A 26,054-nucleotide genomic window follows, 5' to 3' on the forward strand; every position below is an offset into this window, starting at 1 on the left:
TTTTAGGAGGGAGTGTTTGCTCTTTCTTGTAACATCAAAGTAATGCTTCAATTTGGACAATTACAAAAGTTCAGTAACTTTGCTGGGAAATAACTCTCCATTAACTATGGTTAGTCATAACTAGTGGTACCAGCAAAATTTTTTCGTAACATGGTCAGTCAATGATACTATCTCTCTAGACTGTCATGCCTTTTGCTTTAATAAAATAGAGGTGAGAGGGTCTTTGAAAAGCATTGTAATGTTTGTGGAAGTATTAACAAAACTCTTAGTTTTAAAACGTCTGTTTTGGAAATGAGCTGTAGCTCAGGAGTATTATATAGAAAGCAAAACAAGAGACCATCCCAAACAATTAAAAATCTCAGCACATGAGAAATAAAAAGGAGAAAGAGACGGAGGAGACCTGTTTCTCAGAAAACTCAGGCATGTGGCGGTTGAGTGACCTGCCACGGCAAAAGGTCAGAAAACTGTCCTGTAGCTTAGGTCAGCGCCAGATGTCTTGCAACAACCAAAAGGCTGGATGTTTTGCAACTAGTCCTTATGTGGTGGTAGTATGTTTGTGCCATCTGTATTGACTATGTGTGTTGAAAAATGCAGGGGTTAGGATTTGGATTATGGCTAAAGTGTTAAATTATTTTATTCTGGCACAAATCCCCACGTATGATGATCAAAGCCTGATAAATGAGTTATTCTTGTGTTGCCTACATTTTTAAGTTCAATCCACTTAGTTCAGTGAAGTAATACTAATTTGTTTTTTTAAGGCAAGGAACATAGATACTTGGGGAGCTTTCAATGGCATACCTCCATCGCTGTCCGTACACAGCATTTGGTAAAACATAATGAAGACACAAGTTAGAACACATGTTGCCCCAGATTCACAGAAGCCAACCTTACTCCTTTGACACAGAGCAGATGGTTTGTTATAGTGTAATTGTTGGTGCAGTAAGAACCAAGAACCCTGACTAGTGTTGCCTATAATCACTGCCAATTAAGACTGGTGACGTCTACAAGAAGACAATGCTATCTTCCCCTTCTGCTAAGCGCCTAGGGAGATCCTAGACCAAGATGATGGTCTTGCTTAGAAGATGCCTGAATATGAATTCAGTCTTAATTTTAGTGTGCTGTTTTTATATATATGCATTTTTCTGCAAGGCTGGAATGAAGCATTTTTGTATAATATGATACTTTTTGTGTAGACTCTAGGCATACAAGACAAATGAAGAATGGAAAAAATATTAAATATCCTCTCTAAAAAAAGTTTCTTATTAGTTCTTTTTCTCTCACAAAAATATAATTTTCTATGAGGAAAATCTATTTTCCAGATGAAAAAGGCTAAAACAGTACATACCATGATTTCAGTGCACCTTGCCAGGCAGATTCCATTCACTTTGGAAGTACTTGACTGTTGCGGTGGCAAGTACTTCACGAAATGGTATGGTAGGTACACAGGGATGTTGCGTCAGGAACTAGAGCTACCAAAGTCTTTGAGCAGTAAGTTAAAAACTGGTAACCTGTTTCATACTTTATAGAAGGTGTAGCAATACAGCAGGAGAGGCCAAAATGAGAGGGAAGTTTTAAGTGTTTTAGTCATTAATAGATAGTCTGGGGTAGCTAGTGCCCTTCATGATGGAAATAGGGTAAGAGTTAGTATTAGACTGCCAGCTGGTTGGGAGGGCACAGGCACATGACTAGCATGCAGTAACAGAAAGTTGGATAAGCTGTGCTTTTTAGTATTCAACAATGAGTGCAGCGCACAGTAAATAACTGGATTAAACCTTATGTGGGATATCATTTCATTAACTTCAGTCAATTGACTTCAGCAGGATTAGCTCGGGGCTGAATTTGCACTATGATGTTTAAACAGAGCAAAAATACGTAAGCTTTATATAAATAAATGTTTTATATTTTTGTTGAACGTTAAAGGTAACTCATTGAGGAAGAAAATATCTGATGGTAATGCATGCTCACTATGCTGTTCTGACAAGTGTAGGCATAGGTCAAGGTCAAGTTGTTTGCTCTTGAGGAGTTTTATACTGAATAAATTGGCATCAGCATCACAATCCTTGATCTCTTATCACATGATTCAGTGTTTACTCTGGGCTATTTTAGGAAGAAAACAATTAGAAAGGGTTGTGTTCTCATTCATATCAGAGTTGCTTACTTTCACTAGAGCAGAGGAGGTCTGTGGTCATTAAAACATGCATTTTGATCAAAATTTAAACTATCTTTTGCATCAGAAATAAAAATACCTAGTGTCCTGTCTCTTGCCTTCAATTATCACAGCTCAGTGATTTAGATAGTGCTTTGGAATGGCAAAATTTTGGCTGACTGCCATGATGCACAGTAAGCCCAGAGAAAGTCAGAATCAGTAGCTGATAATAAAAAATTAATTTTATGGTATTTCCACCCCAAGTGAACTGAAATATATCTCTACTTCAAGGTGCAACCTTCTGCCTTTTTTTCGTGTGTTTAAAAATATTGGAAACTTTTTTTCCATTTTATTTTTGATACTTGCTCTCAGGGCTTGAAAAATTTAGCAGTTGAGTACAGACCAAGAGACAGACTCACAGAAGGTAAAAAACATTTTAGCATTGTCCTGAAATGACTTGGGAGTGAGAAGTTACAAACTTATCTCCAGTTGCGGGCGTTTCTATTGGGATGTTGCCTCTGAAAATTTTAGAGACATTTCGCTTTATACAGTGTTATGTTTAATAGCTTAGGTGAGGGAACAGTGTTTGATTGGACTTTAAGGGAAACAAGTCACTCTTTATTTCTCTTTGTTAGGGAATAACAGTATTTTTTCCTAGAATTTTTCAAGCTGTGTCTAATTTAAATGACAGATATTATTCGTGTCAGATAATAATCCCTATATTTATTCACAGTGTAAGCGTTTTTATGTATAGTACAGTAAATTTCATGAAAACCATGCAATGCAACAGGTATTGCAAGAGCAAATAGAATAGAAATCAAAAGTGAATTCAGAAAGTTGGTTCCTCACTCTTCCATCCTTTCTTTTCTGCTCCAAATCACACTATTTTTGTGCTTGTTTGTCACTGCCCCTTTTTTGGGCCCAAACAGTGACAAATTAATAGGCTTTACATGGAGATTAATTTGTTTTTCTCAAAAAACTATGATGACAGGGATCTTTCTGCTCTCATAAGGACCTAAGGGGTGGACCCCTCATTTCCAAGAATGTAATCTGTTTTCTTTTTAAATAAATTCCTATTTTCTTTTTCCAATGAATTTTTTTAATTGGTTAGTTACTTTTTAGTGAGATCTGGAAAGTGAATATACATGCTAACTTTGAAGTGATCCTTAATTGCTGTTGCGCTCTCTCACACAGTAACCAGTGGAGAGTGGGAACAGAGGGAAGAGCAGATATAGGACTTCTGCAATAATGAGACACTGAGGAATGCAGGGAGCATAATACACACTTATGTTTAAATTACTTAAAATGAGGAATCACTTTTTTAAAGCCTGTCTAGGGAAAAAAAAAATTACAAAACTGATAACTTTAGGATCTCTTGATCTCTACAAGGCTTCACTGTAAAGTACGTGGCTATACTTAGTCCAGTATCCTGCGTGAAAATCAGTGGGGTGTTGCCAGAAGTCTGAAGGCTATGTTTTACTGTCAGATTGCCACATCTACCTCCATTGATGATTATTTTTGTGAATTTTTCTTCCTTTCTGATACTGAGTTCAGATGAATGAGCTTTCCTCACAGACATAATGCAGTTGGATGGGATGAGCTTCACTTGTCTTTCCTGAATATTAGCATATGGAATTAAATGTTATCCATGACCATGTGCCACTTGCAGTTCTCATTGTTTTGATTGCTTCCAGTTAAAGTAACTCCCCTGATATGTCCAATTTCTTGACTTTGTTTTTTTGGTTTTTTTCCCTATTGAAATTTATTTGCGTTCAAATTTAAGCTGACATTTGTTTTCATCTAGACTATAACTGAAGGATTACTTTCAGTTTTGTCTATAGTCTCACTGAGCTATTCTGGCTATAAAATTCTGGTATGTCCAAGTTCTGTTGTACATGTTTCTCCACATTTCCATCTTGCATTAGGAAACTCAGATTTCTGCCTCTGTTTTCTCATAGAGCACAAAAAGTATACTCTCCCTGACTCATCAATATTTTGTCTTTATTCTTTGTAATCGTGGAACAGCTGCATCTGAAAATTTTAGAAATGCTGGTTAAATAAAATTGTCATTCACAAAGTTAGTTAAAGATGGGGAAAAAATAATTGGTGGAGGAATAAGATGGGGTGAAAGCTATCAGTCTACCCCCATGGCCTTGAAAGAGCAGCTTTCTGAAGAGCCAGTTCCTTGGAGTTGTATTTCTTTGTTAGCAGCAGTAGTTCTTTTTTGAATCTGAGATGTTTGGTATTTCAGAAAATAAGCATTCGCAAACCTAACATTCTTATATTTTTCCTTTTAAAGATGAGATTGAGCAATCTTAAATAATAATTTTAAAATGGTATGTAAATGCCCTATATATAGGATAAATTAGATCATATGTTGAGTTGTATCAGAATTAATTCCAAATTTAAGTAAGTGTCTAGCATTGTCATTATTCATATTCGTGTACTGAACTTCTAAGCTTCAGATACCAGCTGACATGGGGGGGTGAAAGTAAGGTGATGGGCTAAGCCAGTGGCAGCTATTGAGAAGAGACGACAGGATGGTACCACAGATGGTACACACTGATTTCACTTTTAAAGTCTGAAGTCAAATGCGGGGATGCGTGTCACTAGAAGATATTTTTAGGGAGAGAGAGGTTGAAAAAATAGAAACAGACGCCTCCTTCTCTCCTACTCCCTCTTTCTCACTTCAGAAAGAAAACCCGAAATGCACTTCTCTGCTGTTACTGTGCGTGTGTCCTGAGGGAGGTAGGCAAAGGCCTGCCACTGCTGCCTCTTCACTGCTGGTTCCACGTGCTGAAGGTTGGGGTCCCTGTGGTCTGCCCTTTGGGAAGGGGGCCGTTCCAGCTCCTGCTCCAGTAGAGGTACTGGTAGCAGAAGTCCTACAACACTGGAGTTTATCAGATCACCCAGCTGTGACATTGCTTGTTAGAGCTAACCTGTTTAGTCCCCAAGGACAAGCTTTTCACATATGCATTGTAATTTGAGGCAATTTTACTTTTATTTTTGCTCTTACATTTTAAAATGACTTTTCACTGGTTCAGCATGGTACGCTGATAGCTAAAGTGATCTCTACGAGAATTTCATGTTTTTCTGAATGTATCAGTTTCTCTGTTTTGTGTTTTAGTCATATTATCTAAAGGCAAAAATACATTTACTGTAACACCAGATTGACGGGATGAACTTTGAAAATAGAAAACTTAAATGCCATGTGGTTAACTCTGCATGCCTGTTTTTTTTCCTACGCATTTTGTTATAGCCCAATTCCAAATTGTTGTCGTCTATATCTTTTTAATTTACACATTAAGATTGTGATGGGACTTGGAAAACTCTATCATAAACCTATATATGTGTAAAATGAACAAAAGTATGTATTCTGGTGTGTATATACTAGTGATTATTTTGAAATACTTTTAACATCAGGAGATTTGCATATCACCTAGTTGGCCTTTATCAATATTCTATATAAAAGTCTGAAAATGAAAAATGTTTTTGCAAAGCAATATTCAAAGAGGCTTGAAAAAATATTCATACAAAGTTGAGGAAAGAGGACTCGCAGCTGGCTGGTGCTAATATTTGGGAGTTGTTTGTTCTTTGCTTTCCTGAAACTTTCTAGATTGTTGTGAAGGGATGAGAAAATAAATATTAAAAATGCTGGTACACTTGAATCTTGCGTGTGCAAGGTGAAACTGTCCTGGCTCTGGCTAATGAGTAATGAGAGTAGGTCTTCTGCCGAATCTTTGCTATAAGAGTGGTTTCACTTAGCAGCCAGGAAGAGACAGGTTAATTCTATATCACACAATTCAAGTGTGCACCTGAAGTGCAGTAGACATTGCCTTTTAAATTGAGAAGATCTGATACTTGAACACTTCCATCATTTCAGGTAATGAAACACTTCTGTTATCTCCAAATACTGGGAAATGAATTATTCTTGGACTGGCATTTGTTGTCTCCAGTCTGATCAAATTATTGAAAAATCTTTTACTGATAGAACCAGTATTTTTCAGTGAAAATTTATTCATCTGTTTGGACTCTCTTATTAAAATCGATTTTAAGTTAAAATTCTTAATCTGGTTTAACTGGGGTTTTTTTTGTGTCATTTCTTCCCCTCACAAATTCCCCCCCCCCCCCAAAAAAAAAAAAGAAAAGAAAAAAAACTGAACCAAGGCATACCTGCCCTGAGAATGCTTATAGTCAAGGTGGTAAATCAGAGTTGTTATCCACTGGAATGCTTTGTATTGGTGGTTATTTATAATAGTATACATATTAGTTTAATTTGAGGAACAATCTTTCCCAGATAATTCTGTTTAAAAGACAACCGTGGACCTGGTAGGATATCGAATAATCCATTGCCATTGTTCCTGTGTTATTTGAACTGGAGGGAGGGAATGGATAAAGTGTGACCAAGCACTGTGATTTTAAGTTTAAGAATGTCCTGGTTGCCATAGCAGCAGCTAACTCTGTCATAGCTCCTGAGTTAAATGATTATAGGATTTTGCCTTTTCCTCCCCTAAATAAGATTTGATAATGCTTCATTTTTGCTTTTCTTTCCTGCCTCACTTTTCTTTCTGAAATTTGCTAGCTTCTATTAATTCTTCTCTGTGCAAAGTTGTCTTAGTTATTCCTTATTTGAAGGAACCAGTTGTTCATAAAAGTTAACTTGCTTCTCTGTATAATGATCTGAAGATTAGTATGTCATGGAAGTGGTTGTGAAGTTCACATTAATTGCGAATAAGATGACGTAGTGTACTATAATATTTTTATGGCTCGTGTTTGACTCGCCCTACTGCCACAAGTAGTACAGCTCTGAATGAGTTATGTAGGTCTGTTAGCCAGTTGGCGATCGAACTAGAGTTTTGTTTTGTCGCAGTAACTGTTTATGTGAATGTGTTCTGTGTTAGTCTTTTCTTCTCTGATATGAAGAAAACTTGTTATGGGTGCAAAGTAATTGCAAAGGTAAAGCAAACTCCTCTGTGCATATGAAGCTAGGTGGAGGGATTCTGAGTGTTGCCACATCTGAATTTGTGGTGCTCAGTTGAGGAAGCAGAACTAATAGTTATTTGTATTCCTCATGAAGTATCTCGGATACTTCCTCTCCCTCCCTTGAGAATGCTTGCATCATTGGGCTACAAATTTATACTCCTCCTTGCTTGCTTACTCTCTCCTCACCTTAAGAATCTGTATCCCAGTTCCTTCACCAGCTAGGTCCTTAGCCAAGAAGGAGCATTACTGTTCTAGATGTCTTTGGTAAATTCCCAGAAAGTTCTGGAAATCTTAGGAAAGCTGCTTGGGGAAAATGATATTAGATCCAGTGGTCATAAGTGACCTGTGGTCATAAGTGATCATAGATCCAGTGATAAATGGAAGAATAAACAAAGGTGTGTATATAAAGGCCTTGGATTTCAAGGGGGCAAATACCAAATAAGCTAAGTGTATTGGGTTAGTATAAGGAGCATATCTGAAGAATTTGAAGGTTTGACAAAGGAGGAAGCTTGATGTTTCTTCAGGTCAAAGATGTTAAAGCTATATACTATCTGCATGCTAAATGAGGGAAAGGATGCAGGAAGAGACTTTCAAGTTGACAGATGAATAACCATCTCAGCAAGGATACTGGGAAGGAGTAAAGGAGTGTATACAGATTGGATGCTTTCTACATCAGAAACCTGAAGTATACAACATCAGAAGAACTGAAATCACCAAATGGATGATACCATGGTAGTGAAGGATGGCAGCTGTTGTACCTGTTCTCGTGAAGGCAGAGAAAGGTAGTCTGGCAACGCGGTAGGATCCTAGAGTTGATGGACAAGATTAGCAAGGATCTGTGATGTAAAGAAATAATGGAATAAAGTGCACTATTTATATTTACTCAAATTAGTTTATACAAGATAATTTTCTTAGAAAATTTACATATCTAGATAATTCTAGATATCTAGGTAAGCTAGATGATTTTCCTTGGAATGAGTAAACTTTATGGATCTGTCCGGGCTTCAGTGAGTAGCTGCTGTGCTGTCACATGGGAGCGGATGAGCTTGGGAAGTTGGGTGTTTATAGAGTGCATGACTCAAGTGGAGAAGGTGGTAGATGTAATGTTGAAAGTGGAAGTGTCAGGCTGGTGGTACTGTTCAGTGGAATTGCTTACAGATTAATTTTGGGATCAGCTGTCTTTGATAACTTCATTTATACCATTGACACAAACAATGTCAATATGGTAATAAAATGTGTTCATGGCGGAAAATTTGGAGGCATCAGCGGTACAGAAGAGGATCATGATGATGTATGGGTGATCTCAAGGACTGGATTAATAGGAACAAAATTAATTTTATTAATATCAAAATATTCTGTACACCAGAGGTGACTAGAAGCAGTGTTTTGTCATGCAAGTTTGAAGGCTTATGGGAATGACTGGCTAGAGAGCAGTATTGCAAAATTACTGAGTAGCAAATGTGAGACGCTTATGATGTTCAGATGGAAGAAGGAGGGGCAGTAGAGGTAGGGAAATACTAGTATTGTTTCATAAATTCCTGGTGATAGTCTCCTGAAAAGCTCTGTACCATTCTAATCATGCATACTTAAGAAAGGTGAATCAAAACTGAAACAGATGCAGATTAGAGTGAGTTGTAGAATCATTCAGTTTTGAACGCACCTTGAGAGGTCTCTAGTCCAGCCTCCTTTTTGAAGCAGGGTCAGCACTGAGTTCAGAGCAGGTTTTTCAGGGTCTTGTCCAGTTCGGCCTGGAAAACCTTCAAGGAGAGAGACTCCCTCACCTCTCTGGGCAGCTTATTCCACTGCTTGACTGTCCTCAGGGCAAATTTTTTTTTTTCCTTAGTTCAAAACCTTTGTTTCCGGTTATGACCGTTGTCTCCCATTGTCCTGCCTTGCACCTCAGTGCAGAACCTGTCTTCTCAGTAACTTACCCCTAGCTGTAAGAAGGCAGCTAATAGGTGCCCACCAAGCACCTATTCTCCAGGCGAACAAAGCCCAGTTCCTTCAACCTCAGTTAACGTACTTCAGCCCTTTGAACACATTGTTCACCGCAAGGGCCAGTCTATTAATGAGCGAAATCTTTGCCTATTGATTTTAGTGGTGTGCTTTCATGTCTGCAAATACTGCAGATGTAGGAGAAAGGCATCGAAACCCCACAGGAGAAAAGCAATTATTATAGCCAAAGCACAAGGTAGGTTCAACATCAATAGGCGTAACTTGTCCATGTATAAATTCATGCTGGGAGTTGGAAGGACATTCCAGTCAACAGAGCAGTCAGGTTCTGGAGCAGCCTTCCAGTGAGTGGAAAAACTGAAATTCTTCTTTAAATTCAGCTGGTTATATTTACAGAAGGGATTACGTGAGATGGTGTCTACCTTAAGAGTGAACTGGAGTCTAGAACCTCACAGGTTCCTACTGACTTGACCTGTGTTAGTGCTGCCTTTTGATTTAGACTGTCTTTGAGAGTTCATTCAACAACTTAAGTAAATCTGATGGAATTAAGTTAGTGTCTTGCATGGTGCTATAAGGTATGAGATGGGCAGGCTTTTCTTTGGGCTAGAGTCATTCTGAAATTTTGATGCATCTATGGAGAACAAACATCTTTCTTAAATTATGAATATGAACTAGGAAGTTAATACTGGCTTTTAGAAAGTGAAACTTCAGTCCATATTTCTGAATGCTGTTCTCATGCTTTTTGTCTCCTGGTCCATAATTAGCTTTTAATTAAATAAATTTCATATCTATTAAGAAAAAAATAGTCTTGTATATGTATTTTTGTTAATCTTAAGAACAGCTAAAGAAAAGCATTTAGTTTAAACATGTGGTTGTATAGCATGTGGTAGCATGACATTCTTCTTCCTCTGTATCTTAATTCTAATTTGGAGGAATCTTAAGCTGCTACTGGAGCATATTGATAACAAAAATAACTTGGTTAATTGAATAGATATGAAGTTGCCTAAACTTCAAGAAATATTCTGTAGGTTGTAAGTCTCTCGTTTCTTGATATTTAGGTGACTTCCCATCTAGTCAGCTCTAGCTTTGAAATTAGAAGCCCTGCAATACTAAGAATTTTGTAGTTAGACCTTAAAGAACAAACAAAACTCTGTGTATGACTATTACAAACAAAATGAAACTTACTTTACAACTGCATGTACATGACTCAAATTTTTGTTCCAAAAGTTGCAGTCACACAGCAAGTGTTACTACAGTCTTTTATGTGTAATGTTTTTTTTTTTGAAGGGTTCATAGTATATAATCTGACCTATGTTTCTTTATTATGTGTGTGGTATGACTGATGTGATGGTTATAGGAGCTGTAATTACGAAATTGGTGTTGATTGTGGTGTGGAGGGGGAGAAAGTGAGTTTTGCATGCTTGAGGTCACAAACAGAATATGCTATTATATAACCATACAGAATGAATATAGTCCACAAATTATGTTTAACTCTACTTCTGATGCTTTCATCAGTAACATTTGAGTTCATGCTACAATGCAGAAATATAAGTGTGTGATCCTTACTCTGTTTGCTGTAGCAGAAGCCTGGAATTCCCTTTGGTAGCCTCAAAAAACCCCCCAAAAACAACAAACTAAACCAACCAACCAAACAAACAAACAAACTCTGAATCAGGACAGTCATTATTATGTACCCTGTGGAAGAACAAACTTGTCACGGTCATGTGAATCACGAAAAGTATAGTAGAAGCAAGACTCCTTCAGCAAAAATAGAAGGAAGGGCTTTAAACATACAGTCTACAAGGGATATAGATACAATTTTATTGCAACCTTTTAAGATAGGAAATATGATATAGAATAGCTAAGACCACTGAGAATCATAAGCAAGATTTTTTTTCTGCTCTTTCCTCCAGTAAGCATATGTGCATACACGTATCCTCTCATTTTTACTCTTTTCCTTTTATACGTCAACTTTCGTCAGTGGTATCTTGCCAAAAGGGTTTGTTCCAGATCTCCTACAATTTCTTTGAAAAGGCGTTCTTAATCACTCAGGTTTACAGAATAAGAAATATAGCGGTTGCAAGCCATTAGCATTTCTAATACTCTTGAGGGGAACTTTAAGATTCGACTTTAAATTTAAAGGCAAGTTTTGGGATTCTTTGCTTCAAACCCCTTGAGACAGTGTGATGTGCAACTGAAGGGTAAGATTCCTTCAAGCCAAAACTGAAATATTTGTGTGTGTATGTATATAAAAAATAGACAAACATGCAAACTAAATGTGTCAGTGGTATGCTGTACTATAAATAAGAGAATATTTAACCTCTGATTAGAGCAGCTGTTTCCTCGCACTTAATGTAACATCTGCTTGACTGATTTAAGGATTTATTTTGGGCTTCTGCTAATATTTGGTTGTTTGGTTTTTTTTTTTTTTTTGAAATGAAAATAACCCCCACATTTTACAGATACTTTTTAGTGTAGCTTGTCAAATTACTAGCTTTTCTTGAGGTATCTTTTATATTTGATAGTAAGAGTATGAGAAATGCTCTGCAACCATAAAACTTGAGCACTGCTGAGTTATCTGTATTGAGGAGAGGAAGAAGGAACTAATTTTTTCCCCCCTTTTTTCCTATTACTTATATTGATTTTTTTTTAAATTTTATATTAACTGCAGAAGTATGACTTAATCAAATTTTGCAGTAAGCCAAGTTAGTTTCAGTTGTTTCTCTGTGGTTTTCTTCTTCCCCTATTCCCTTCACTTTATCAGAGTTTGGGGAGTGCCTGGATAGAGGGAGCAAACTATGGGAGATCAGGAGTTAGTTGAGATAGAGGAAACAGATGGCAGGAGAGAGACAGGAGGACTCATGGTGAAGAAGGCTTCTCATTTTATCCACTAAAGCATACAGCAGACATTACTGCTGAATATTTGGGGTTGCATGTTTGTTTATTTTTAAGCAGATAACCTATTCCCAAGTACAGTACTACAGTTTGTGACGCAGTCTAAGCCTCCTAATTTTTTGGCGATATGTTGGTGTTGCAACGAGATGCATTTAGGTTTAAAGGATAAGTAAAGATAATGAGGTATAAAGAAAATGGAATAGAAAGTAATATGTAACATTTATGAAAGCCAGATCATGGCAAACGGGCTTTTGATAAAAAAAGAGCTGATTTTCTAAGTAGAAATTTTTATAGTTTCATCTGAAAATGAACATAGCATTTGATCTGGTGCCATGTTGTAAACTGTTGGTTAAATAGGAGAAACTAGGATTTAATAGAGAAATTGTGAGTATATAAGGACCTAACAGAGAGGATATCAACAGGCTGAGAAAGAGGGAAGCTGGATCAGAGGGAGCTGATTATTGGAGTCACTTATGGATCAATTTTCACATAATCTTCTTTCATCTGAGTCATTTAATGACAAAGGTACATGTACAGGGTTTGTGGTGCTAAAATTTATTGGTCACATGAAGTTGGAAAAATGCTCTTAGTGTAGAGAGAAGGGAATGTTATACAGAAATGTTTGGGTGTGATTTCGTAGGACCCAGCGTCAAACCTGGGAGACCGCTAACAGCATTTCTGAGGTGCAGAGTAAGGTTTTTGCTAATCTTGTTCTACCTAGCTTCCTTCTTCCTTTCACTTGAAGGAGAGGAGTAATATAAGTAGGATGAAATTCAGAGCCCTGTACCTTAGAGTGTTACAGCCAAAATGTCGGTTATAAGCTTGGAGGCTCAAAAACTAGAAATGATGGAAGTAGAGAAGGGTGCAAAGTAACTGAGCTAATTGGGTAGAACAGTTGTGAAAAAGGTGCATGTAGTCTGGGGATGCCATCAAAGAGGATATTTCCAGTAGAGAAAGGAAATTACTGGTGGTATTATACAAGCATCTGGTGAGACATCATCTAGTATACTTACAAGATAGTCATCTGTTTTGAGGGAAGAAAATATTGAAAATTGAAATATGCAGCAACAAGCTACTAGGATGAGTGAAGAAATGCCTCTCAATGGAGAAAGCTTGAAGAGCTTGTCTTGGGTAGCCCAGCTAAAGAAACTGTATATGTGAGTGTTCTCTATAAATACTCTGGTGGAGGCAACTAAGGAGAAAAAACTATTTAAGCTGAAAGACAATATAGGCAAAACAACAAGTGGACATAGTCTGGCCATTGCTAAATTTAGGCTTAAAATTTGAAGCTCTCATTCATCAGAGCAGTCTAGTTTTTGGAATGAACGGGAATAGTGGACCTTAGTCTGCTTTTTATGCTAAATCTTGATAAGATTTGAAAATAGTTCTTTTCTTAATCATTCTAGAAATATCAAAGAAAATGCAGCCTTCGTGCTTTTAACCAGGTTTGTTCTGAATTTGCTAAATAATCTTTTCTGATTAAACAGCATTCCTGCAGTTTCTGTCCTTTAAGATATTTGTGATTTTTTTTTTTTACATAATGGCAGTGATATTGTGTGAAACTGGCTGTGGGCTTTTCTCAGAAACAGCTACCACTTGGTTTCCTTCCTGTGTTAATGGCAGAGCTTTTAATTTTCTGATAGGAGTTAACGGGGGCAGGGAGGGGAAGCTACCTCTTTTATAATGTCTTTTTTGCCCTTGCTACATTTTGAAATAGAGACAGAAGGGCTTTTTGGAGGGGTCATTCTCTCCATTGACATTGATGGAGTGTGCAGGATGAAGGAGATCCTAATTTAGATGCCTCCATTAGGTGCTTAAAGATAGGTGGGATGAATCCAAGCCAAAGTGTTTAGAAGGGAACAGATGATCTATCCGGTGAGTTTCTGAAATGAATAGGGGATGGATAAATGAGGCAAGGCTGTAATGTTCAATGGACATAAAGTGTTGAGGTTTTCATCCTTGCAGAACTCTTTTAATTTGGGCTGTCTTTTAAATTTAACCGTCAAATTTTTCCTTTTTTATTTGATCTAGAAAAAAACTGTTTCCGGAATTCCAGCAAGAATGAGCTTTCTTGCAACTTAACTTAAAATGAGAGATACAATTTCAGAGTCTGGTTTGAAAAAGTGTCCAAGCAGTTAGGAAATGAGTCTTGCTAAAAGTTGATGGAATTTAGAGTTGTAGGCTAAAACGCAAAGGTAGTTAGACTCTGACTTTTCATGGGAATTGTTAAGTGCTAGTTACCCAAATAGCTCTTACAGCCTCACTAGTAGTTGCTTGAGGAGCCAAAATTTAATTTCTTTCACATTGTAATGTCATAATGAGCTCTTTATACAGAATATTTTAATGCTATATAGGAGAAGGATTGCATTCAGTAATTTCCCAGTAGAAAGGAAGAAGATTGTAGCTGAAGGTGCTGCTGGTTAGATAAAGGAAATCAAGGATTAAAAAAAAAGTGAATATATTATTTAGTTGTATAGGGATCTCAACTGTTTTCCTTGTAGCAAAAGGACAATATTGCAACAAAGTTTTGGGTTAGGAAAATGGGCAGAGGGATTCGGAGATCTGTGGTAGGTGGCACCTGGGCAGGGTGCCATTTGGCTCCATGGGATTTTGTAGCAGATAGTGGGTGAGATCAGGGCTGATAAATACCGTACTGGAGGGAGGATGGTAAGGCTGTTAGTGATACTCAGAATATTTAGATGCAGATTTTCATGTTTGTTAATTGTGTTGAGGTAAATTTTCAGGAGCATATTTTTTTTTCCTCTGCATTCAAGAAGATACGCTACTAGTGTTCCTTGGCTGAATTTTATTATATCTTAAGTCTTCTATGTATACTTTCCTAATATTGCATTTTCTTTACAGATAAATTTGCGCCTTATCTTGGTAAGCGGGAAGACGAAAGAGTTCTTGTTTTCACCAAACGACTCTGCTGCAGATATTGCAAAACATGTGTATGACAACTGGCCAATGGGTGAGTAGCTGTGCGCCTTTCAAGGTCTTAAATGGCTAGTTAGAAGCTTCCCTGTGTTTTCAGCCTGAAGTGCCAATAAACTTATCTCTGCTCTCAGCATTCAAATTAAATATATTTATTGTGTATCTGAGCATAGATTTATATAGAAATATAATTTTCTTCCTGCCTTCTCTGTTTCTTTGGTTGTGCAGAATTTTAGATGCTTTGACTGTTTCCCACTTTATATCTAAAATAATGCTTCTCCAAACTGAAGTTATTTCTTTCCCTCAATCTTCTATCCCTTTTCTTGATCAGTTTTGGTAGAGGATCTAGTAGTAACTGTGAGGAAGACTTGAACTGTGGGAGCTGTCAAAACTCTCATGTGAGGACAGCTAATGGAAAATATGGCATGTCACAGGAATGCAATAGTACAGTTGAGTTTCAAGTACTTCTTACTTATTACCTTATCTTGGCAAGGATCTGTAATAATGATAAATTTCCAGGGAAAAAGCAAAAATAAAATAACATTTTAAGAGGCATTAGAAGACAGAGTGAAGTGAGGATGTTTATAGGAATATATTTGTTGTTATGCAGGAGTATTAACTTTGGAATTCAAAACTAGGATGTGTATTCAAATATATAATAGTTCCACAAAAACAAAGTTCTTCTGTTCTCCCTGGCTTTGATTTCTTGGGAAAATAGCCAAAACAGAGACATAGCATTACATACGATGAAAAAAAAAATGCTTCCTCTGGTACAAGACTTCATTTGGTTTACTGTTTCAATGTTTAAACAAAGTCTACCGTTCACACAAACTAAAACATTGTAATATCTATTTCTGTGGTGCCTCTGTCAAAGAAGTAGAACGGATGATAATCCATACCAGAAAGTGAAGTGTTGCTAATCTGTACTTTAGGCCTTAAACTGGCCTCTTGAGGCTAGGAAGAAAAGAGTTGTAGGGGAGCTGGTTTCTTGTTTGTTTTATTTAATAAAATATATAATGAAAGGAGGAGGTCCATAGTCCTCTTAAGTATTAGATATAGATGTGCAACATTTTTATGCTAAGAAATCTGGTTAGTGTAGCATCTGCACATATTTTAGTGTGAGCAGAAGACACAGTTGTCATGATCCAGTGTTCTTCCTGTATGTTTATCTGGATTAATAGTGGCAAAACTGTTTTTATTTTATTCAAGGATATTCCTGGAAATGCAATCTTGCAGTCTGAAGCCTGTATTGTACCCATTTATATGCATGCCAGAATGTTGTAGTACAGGCTCAGAAATAAATGTTATTTTATGCTTTCATTTTGTGTCAGAACATCTAATTAGGAACACTTAATCAGACTCATTATTTTAGACTTACGAAATGATATATCAACTGATACTAAATAATGAAGGAAAGTATATCATAATAATAACAAAAGGTGATTTCATACTACTATAAGAAAACAGATGAAGAATGTGAGTGATCATAGCCTCAGAAAATGATTACAAATCAGTGTGTGACATGAGCTTAGTTTGTCTCTCCTTTACACTAGTGAAGGATCACAGTAGTCATCAGTTTGATGGAGAGGATTTAGATCAGCAGAACAACACCAGACTGAGAGCATTGCCATATATTTGAAACTTAATGTTCTGTCATTTGAATGTGTTTCTAACAGCATCCAATCTTCCCAATCTGTGAAAAGCTTGAAGCTTCCAGATTCTGGGTTTGTATTTAGGAAGAAAGCCAGACTTAACTTTTCTTTTTCTTCAAAAGAGACTTTAAGACTGGCAATGGAAGCCTCAGTTCAAATATCTAGTATGCCGAGGGAGTACTCCAAATCTTCTTGATGAATATTTAATTGCCAGGGAGAGAAGAGTAGTGTCAACTTAAAAGACTGAGGAAAAATCTACTTCAGAATAGGCTATAGGTTTTCACATATGTTAGCCAGCTAGCTGTTTTGAGAGTGAGGGTACTCTTCTCTGACATGGGACCGAGAAATCTTGGTGAGGACAAAATTTCCTTGAGATACAAATAATGCTATGAAAAGATTGTTTTTTAACTGTTATTTCGACATGTCAGAATCCTGTGGAGAACACGAAAAAAATTCATGAAATAAGTCTTTAGTGTCACATGTTAGCAGGGTTAAGCCGAACCTCTCCTCCACTCCCCTCTTTTGGGTTAACTTGTGTCAAATAAGGATTTCCTCACACCCAGTTGAAAACATCCAGTTTATATTCATGTGTACAATTTAGGCAGGTTTCCTCTTTCCTTCCTCACCTCCAATTTTCTTCTAAGTATGTTTATTGAATTCTTTTCCTACAATGATAATTTGCTAGACTTTTAAAAAATAGGTAAATATCTTCTCAATGGCTCATTTGGTTATCAGAGAAACTTGAAATTTGAAACCGTATCGAAAAGAAATGTTTTAGAGTGTCTGCCAAGAAGCAAAAGCTAAAAGGATAGAGAAGGTGGTAGGTTAATCATGAGGGACCTGTGCCAAAATATTGTCTGTTTTCTTGCGGTTGCCCCGAAAGTTGGCTGAGCATCTCTTCTTTACAAGTATAGTCTCAATGGAGTTCAGATGCTTTTTTAAAAAAAGAAAAGAAAGCATCATCCAACAGATAGTTTATCCTAACGACTGTGACAATTCTGATCCTTAACTTAGCCCCCTTTACAGCAGAGCAAAAATGGCACTTGAATTGCAAGACAATTGAATCAGGCAAGGCATGGACATATTTGAAATTCAAATAGCTTTGATTGTCTAGTTTTGTGAACTTGGCACATTACAGCACCCAGGAGTATTACGGCTTCTGTGTGCACTTCTGCTTTTGCTGCCAGCGCAGGGTCCCGCACACCTGCTGAGCTGCTCGCTCTCCTGGGCCGCTGCAACCGTGCCTGCGATGGCTGCAGGAGGCTCGTTCACTCCCCTCTTCTTGCTTTCTTTTCCTCACCAGATGCCTATTCATACACTTTCTACAATGATGGTGGTGTGGGGTTTTTTTTCTACCCTCTTTTTTAAATGCCTCCCCTTCTCCCCTTTTCAGTTCTTCTTTTGTGATGCCAGTTCCACTGTCTGTGTGTTAATTGTATGTTCTGGGTAAAGTGGTTGGTTTCTGTTGTCTATCATGATCCCTTGCTGAATATTCATTTTGGTATATAAACAGGACAAAAGCAGAAAAGGAGAACACTTGTGAACAGCTGGTACCAGGTATCTGGTCAGCTAAGAAACAGAAGATACTGTATGCCCAGAGAACCAGTTTGAATTCAGCATTTAAAAGTTTATGATATTTATTCTGAAAGCAAAGGGCATATTTATTTTTCACATTGTGACAAGGAACAGTAAAAGAGTAGGAAATGATCTTTTAGGCTTATAAATGATTTATTACAGCTTAAACATTATAGGAAATGCATTACAGGAAAATGAATGCTTGCCTTTTCCAAATCACTGTTTGCTACATATAAGCATATCCAGATTGTTCTTTGAGAAGTTTCTTAAAATGTATCAGTAAATGTCTGCTCTGAGAGAGTCAGATTATCTGGTCAGTCTCTCCATAGTGACTGTTTGGGGCTGCTCATTTCACTGCCCCCTCGGGACATTTAACTGGTTGAATCTAGTCACCATCGAGCACTGCTGAGCAGCCTGCAGAAGCAGCACTGTCAGTTCCCTGATCTGCAAGTCCTATTTTAAATTACCTGGTGATGACTGGTACGGGTAAACAGGAAGCAACTTGCATTTACAGAATATTTTCTGTAGGACTTGTATAAGCATTAAGTATCATAAGCTATCTGTGGGAAAAAGTTAATAACACTTATATTGCAAGCATAAAATAAGGTGTTTTAATGCCCAACATCAAATGATAAATGTAAGAATAGATTTTAGGAGTACTTCTCTTTCTGAATCTTCAAGCTATGCTCTCATTAGTGTTTAATGTGAAAGTCCTCTCAGTTTTCTTCCTGGGTAAGGATAAGAAAAATAACAAAAGATAAATATAAATAAATATATATATTTTTTTTACTGTGTAACAGTGAAAATTCTCTTATTTCTTTTCAGATTGGGAAGAAGAGCAGGTCAGCAGTCCAAATATCTTGCGGCTTATTTATCAAGGGAGGTTTCTTCATGGCAATGTCACACTAGGAGGTATTGACAATAAGTTTTATTATACAGATTATCTAGGCAGAGGAGATCTATATTTAAAATAGAGTAAATACTACTTTACTGTTCAAGATCTCGATATGATTTATTATATACTATTTTGCTACTGCATGGAATGACATATCTTATTTTGTATTTATCTTGTTTTCCTCCTGTTACAGTTAGTTGTTAGGCTTTGGAAGGTATCACCTGGTAAGTTAAGCCTCTTCTTGCATAAAGGAACACCAGTACTGCTGATATTTATTGTCTTTCTAAATGGAATATTTTGTTGCATTTTTCTTACACTGCACTTGTAGGGCAAGCTACTGCATAAACATCAAGTATTTTAAAATGTTAGGTAAAGATTATGATAATTGGTTAAACAATACTTTAAATCTTAGTGCAATGAAGAAAAACACCCTATGAATGAGAATGAGGGGAAGCATTCTTGCTGTCCAGTGCTCTCCCAGGGCTACAATCACATAGTTATGTGAAAACAAAAGTAAATGGCTTCACTTTATATGCTACAGAAATGCAATTCAGCTATGCCCCCTTGTGGCAGGCTTTTTCCTACAATTGTATTTTTTTAATGCCTTTTACTAGAGATAAGAAACAAAATTGTAGCAATTAATAATTTTATTTTTTGTAGATAAAAGCTGCTAGTATGTATATCAAATATATCAGTGTCTAAACAAGATGGAAAACTCTTCTCTTTTTGTGCTGGTCTAAACATAATTCTCTGTGTACAGATTGTATAAATTCATGCTTTTTGATACCTGAATGCAGTACAGAGAGAAGAACGTTATATGAAACCACTAATGAAATGTTTTTGAAGCTAAGATAAACCTAAAAGGAATATTTGTGGACTGCTTACAGGGATCTTTCCTTTAAAAAATGACTGGGATAATACAGCCATTGATTAGCTTTCCAACATTACTGATATTGGCTGGTGATGTACTTTTAGAATACATTTACTCTCCATATATATCAGTTTTTAATGTTGCTATGTATACAAACAAGATCGTTGTAAATTCAGCTGGATGAACTCTGAAATTTTTATTCACTCTGTAATTTGCATGTTTACGTGGTGCTAATGGGTGCAGCAAGTAGTTGGGGTAGGGTTGAAAACAAATGTGTTAGTCTTGGATCCTATCTGTGACTATGGTGCCTTACCTTAGCTTTTTCTGACAGAGATAGCAAAATGGGATTTTCTTTGCCATTCATCTCTAGGTGTTGCCCTTGAACACTAGTGCTTACTTCCTTTACTGGCATCTGTCTAAATTGCAAGCAACTTTGAATATTTGTTTAATGAGTTATGCTGAAAAATAATAGCTGCATGCTCCTGACTCTTGCATTAACTCAGGTCTATGGATTTTGAACACATACTTGTGTTCAGGGCATTTTAGTTCCTTGTTAATCATTCAAGCATTGCAATTTAATCATAATGATTTTACCCTAAGGATCTTACATGTATATTAGTGTTTTTCAAAGATCTTTTTGTTGCTGTATTGTTTTTTGTTAAAAAAAAATCTCTAAAACAGTGACTTACTTCAGTACTAATGAATTTATCTGGAAGAAGATTATATAGCTGAAAGGGGAACAGGAACCCATGAAGCAGCCTGTAAAGCCTGTTACTTCATTTTGTGGTATTCATTTGATATAATCCTAAGTGAACTAGGTATTTTTGAAAAAAGGAAAAAATAGAATTCCTTGTTAAATACAACATTCAGTTTCTTTTGCTCTTATAATACAGTTTCTGTAAGCTTTTATATCAGTTGTCTATAAGAATTATAGCACTTAGTGTTTTATTTGCTTTAGGTGGTTAGGAAATATTGACTGGAATTTGGACTAACTGCGTACTGAAAGTCACTTTATCAAATAGTGAAACAAAAGTTTCCAAGGAAACAGATTTTTTTTTTCCACAGAGTACACTTTCAATCATGTTTAAAAAATGGCATTGTAGCATTCTAGTTCTTACCTCACATTTCCATGAAAATCTTATGAATCTGAGAGACCTATAAACTGGAGAAGCCTCCAAAAAATGACAAATTGTTAAGAAAACTGTTTTTGAGTGAAAAAACCTATTTTACAGAAACAATGTCTTTTGCCACTGTGTCTTAATACATATTCTGAATGGTTTGTCACTACGAGAACAATAGAGCTAACAGCATTGGAAGTGGTAAAAGAGAATCAACTTCCCTGTAAAGCCTGCCATGTCCCTCTTGCCTGCGGTGCCTGAGCCACACGGTTTTGTTGCTTCTCGTCTGGGCGCAGGGTTGAGGAGTCAGCACGCCAGAGTCTGTTGCTCAGCTTCCAACAGGAAATTTCATCTGGTCTGCTGTTTGCATTTGAAATAATATTAAATAGGGAGATAATGCTGTGTTTGACAGTTCTGTTTCCAGTTAGATAATGGCAATAGCCAATTTTTGCTTTCTTATTTATGAAGAAAACAACAAAAAAACCTCGCACCTCCCACACATGTATACTCGCCAAAAAAGAGGGTGAAGAGGAAATTCTGACAATAGAAAAAGTGGAATAAAAAATAGAAATAAACAGATGGGAAAGGAAGGAGTTAGTTTAAGTGAGAGAAAGAGGTGAAAGAACAAAGAAGGCAGCAGGAAAAAATCACTGGGTGTCATTGAGGGTACTCTGACTTTCTTGTGCTCCAAAGCAAGAAGAAATTGCTAAAAAGAACCTGTGTGTGAACTATGCAAAATACTAGCTGAAATAAATTAATTGAAATATTAGCATACTTTTATTTGATTACTGTAAATAATTAATCTCCACAGCTCACAAATCAAGTCTCCTCAAGTGTCTTGATATTATGTAAGATATCCATAATGTGATTAGTTTGTAATATTTTGATCTTCCCGTAATAGCTTCTTAAGGGTTTATGTAATGAAGAAAATCCCTTTACGTTGAGTTTAACTGACTGTTAATATAGTCTTTGTAGAGTTCTCAATTGTATCAAAGAATCAAGTACTCAAAATACTTTATCCTTTTCAGACTTGCAGCTATCAATAGCTCCTCGTTGCAGGCACAGACCGTGCTTCAAGTAGACTAAGAACTTTCAAATCTGATTTTCTAGAGAGATGGCTTTTCCCAAAGTACAAATACTTCAAAGAAGTTTGTGCATCTGTTTATCCCTCCATATGCTTGCACCTGTGTTGTAATCATAACTTGCATTTTTTTAAACAAATAAATAGACAATTAAAATGATTTAAAAGCAGTATTGTAGCTAGACCTCTATCGAACATACATAGTCACCAAGTACTAGGTTCCCCCCACATCTCGCAATTCTGGATCTGTGGTGTAGTGACTGAAATGAAGAAAGAGGCATTTTCTCTTTGGCCATATTCAGGTTTATTGGACATGTTTCTTTTAAATGCCATGGTGCACTGTATGTGAAAATTAAAGTTGTAAATTGAATATAAAAGGAGAAATTCTACTCAAATCAGAGTGATTTGTATATTTAGGAGAAATATTAGGGTTGTCTTTTTTTTTTTTTTCCTTCCTCTATAAGTTTAAAAAAAAAAAAAAAACCTATATAGGCATCTTTACCATACATTCCTCAGGAAAAATAAACAAGAAAGATGCTTAATCTAATGAGTTGGAGGGAGGAACAAAACTAAAGTAATATGTAAAACTTCTATAAATAACTTTTCTTAAAAATTATGTGAAGAAGCTTAGGTTCAGAATATTGAAACTGGCGATAAGTATCAGTAAAAGGAATAATAATGAATACTTTTATTTCAAGGAGGCCAAAAGTTTTGCTTGTTATATTATTATATTAAATATTATTTATATTAAATAATAGATTAAATATTATACCACAGTGACAAAAACAAAAATACAGCATTGTATTGCTATAATTAATATAAAAATGACTATTTTAGTTTCAGCAATAAGCAGAATAAACTATTGAAAGATCTGATTTTGTTATTATGTGTTAATAAAACTCAGATAAGCCAACATAAGGAGAAATACCTTATCTGATTTAAATGTTTCAAATTTGAGAGTTTTTACATGATGCTGACATATGTTAATATTAAAATGCAAGGTGCAGACAAGGTGTAGTTCAGAAAAACTTCATGATACTTACAAAAATATATTTTAGGAGAATCTGTTTTGCAGTGGTGGCTCTTTTTTTTTTGGCTCAGGAGTAACAATTTAGTGATTGAATTAGCTACTTCCTTGCATCGTTATGAATAGAGGATGCTTAGCACCTGAGTCTTGGCATAAATGCCCATTTTATTTTTGCTCACAGGAGGAAGAATAAGCTTCATAACATAAACATCATAATCTTTAAGAACATAATGTTTTATTTGATTATTACCAAGTCCTAAGACTCCCATCTGTAAAATTTGTCTGAAATGCCTTTATAAATAACTATTAAGTAAGCAGTTCAAACTTAACAGTAAAAATTTGAACAGGAGCTAATCCGATTAAAGCTATAGTTCCAATTGTCTGGATGTTTTGAAGAAAGATGGCGACTGTAATATATTAATAAATCTCCCTTTCTCCTTTTGCAGCATTAAAACTCCCTTTTGGTAAAACAACAGTGATGCATTTGGTGGCTAGAGAGACATTGCCAGAGCCAAACTCTCAAGGTAGGCTGTGACCTAGAGAGACTTCTGAACACTTTCCCATCTGGTTGAATTAGGATTGTTATGGACTTTTTTGGGTATTTCATAGTAGGGAAATGTCCATATAGTGCATGAACCAAGTGACTGAACACTTTTGTATGTGTTTTTTATAGAGAACTAAGAAATGGGCTGTCTATTTTAGCATTTTTATAGACTGTAGGAATGTACCCAGACCTTAGAAAGCTTTAGTTTTTATTGTTGAAAAGTATTCCTGATTTTCATATGTATGTATACAAGTGTTTAATAATAGTTTTTCCTAAAAATAATTTTAAAACACCCTACTTATATCAAGCTTATTCATGCACAGAACAAACTAGCTGCTTTAGAAATTGCTTGTAAGCAAGACTTTTGTTGTTGTTCCACAGGTCAAAGGAACCGTGAAAAAACTGGAGAAAGCAATTGCTGTGTAATCCTGTAAGCCCTGTTAGCTTTACCTGCTAAGTGTGATGTAATATAGTCTTTGTCTTTCATGCTGCTGGAATAGAAGAGGCCCTACCTTGCTTCAAACACCTGTAGGAAGAGCCTGTCTGTAAATCCATGGAACTGAAATATTACATGAACACTGTCACATTAGTCTTTTTTTCTTAAAAAAAGAGAAAGATCTATGAACATTTTCATTGATTTTTTTTTCAATTCCTGCTTTTTGTTTGTTGAATAATCTTACAGTACATTGGTTCTTGAATGAATTCGATCTCCAGAAAAGTTAATGTGTTTTTTTCCATAGCAGGAATCATTTTGCTACAACAAAACTCTCCATTAACTGGATCTAACCAGTCAAGCTTTCTAGATGCAATTTGCACTAAATATGGTTGACAGTATGTTTCTCATCAACAATCTCTAACAATATTTCAGACACCTAGTAATAACCTACAACGTATAATGCAACACTGGAAAATAGTATATCTGTAATTAAAACAAAATCTCATGGCCAAATCAAAGGAAAAACTGTTAAGTCAATTCTACCTAAGTCAACCTTGGTGGCCGAACTGGCACAGAATGCTCACTAAACCAAGTCTAACTATATATATTTTAACTGCAACAAACAAAAAACTATGTGCCTGAAATTTAAAAGCACTCTGTAGAGGGCTGATGAAACCGATCTTTTTCGTTACTGCGTGCACTCTTATCTAGTACGTTAGCTGAGTGCTTATTCAGACAGCACAAACAAGTGCAGAGAGTGCATTTCCTAGCCTTAATATGGGAGGGGTAATTTCCTGTAGTTCATAGGCTTTTATTATTGTGCATAAATGTTAGAAGACATCATTTACTAATCAATTTTATGTATTTGAATATTGGCAATTGGTGTTTTTCAGTCATTTTCTCATCTGTACCTTAGTGTCCAGTGTCATGCTTACTCATTAGAGACTTCAAAAGAAATTAAAATTTAAAAAGCAAAAAGAAAAACCTCTGCCATAGTACTAGTTTTGTTTCTTTATGTAATCTGCATTTGGTATTAGTGCTTGCAGTTGTATTAAAATCAGAAGCTGATTTTTTGAAGGCATACATAATTAAAAAGGATGCCATTCTTTTATTTCATATCAATAATTTAAATGTTGATATGCTAAAGAAGTTTGCACAGCACTAAAGCATGAGCTAGTTTCATCTAAACCTGTAAAAAAATATAAAAGATTTTATATTTTTTCACTGGGGAGGAATTCTTCCTGGCTGAAATTACAAATATGTGTAGAATATATTTAATAAAAATCTTATAAAATACATAACTATAGAAGTTAAATATAGATTGGCGTGTAGTATAATAGAACAATATTCCATATAAATAGCTTTAGCCTTTAAAAAAAAAAATGAGTCACAGGTTGACATTGTGTTCATGTACTTAAGTGTCCACAACTCTTACAGATGTTCTGTGTAATCGTTTTTTCGAATGATCAGCATCATTCAAATGTAATCGGGTTATTTTATCCATTGTTACTGCTTTGATGAAATGCTTTATATGCAGTAGATTTACAAAAATATTGTTCATACTGATCAGAATTAAATTTGTATAGAGCAGAGTTTTAAAACAAATTGTAAATAGCACTAAACATTTTCTTTCTGCAACCTGTACTGATAGACTCTTCTGTAAACTAAATAAAAGAATATTGTAGTGCATTTTGGTGGCGTTTTAAGGGTTATCATTGGGTCTGTAACTAATTTAATAATATTTCTTAATCTGGAGGATTAATAAGGACTCTATTTTATTAAAAAGAAAATGCTAATGGTGGTATTTACCACTTTAATTTTTTTTCACTAGAATAGTGATTTCATGAGTGGTTCTAACCAAAAGACTACCCATAAACTTTCCTGAAAAGGATTAAGTTGCCTGTACAAAATAATCAAATGAAAGAGAGAAGAATTCCTGGAGTG

The 26,054-nt window shown here is 35.8% G+C and overlaps 1 protein-coding gene across 1 annotated transcript in view; it reads left to right on the top strand.

The window, feature by feature from the left end:
* Positions 1-25,799, top strand: part of UBL3 (ubiquitin like 3) — a 60,232-nt gene extending 34,433 nt beyond the window's left edge. The window contains exons 2-5 of the mRNA XM_026108900.2: positions 14,840-14,948; positions 18,964-19,050; positions 23,577-23,654; positions 24,056-25,799. Of these exons, the coding sequence (XP_025964685.1) occupies positions 14,840-14,948; positions 18,964-19,050; positions 23,577-23,654; positions 24,056-24,108 (327 nt within the window). The 3' untranslated portion in view covers positions 24,109-25,799. The remainder of the gene's footprint in view (positions 1-14,839; positions 14,949-18,963; positions 19,051-23,576; positions 23,655-24,055) is intronic.
* Positions 25,800-26,054: the final 255 nt, after the last annotated feature.

This window comes from Dromaius novaehollandiae, chromosome 1 (genome assembly GCF_036370855.1).
Source record: "Dromaius novaehollandiae isolate bDroNov1 chromosome 1, bDroNov1.hap1, whole genome shotgun sequence".
In the NCBI taxonomy this organism is placed as follows: domain Eukaryota; kingdom Metazoa; phylum Chordata; class Aves; order Casuariiformes; family Dromaiidae; genus Dromaius; species Dromaius novaehollandiae.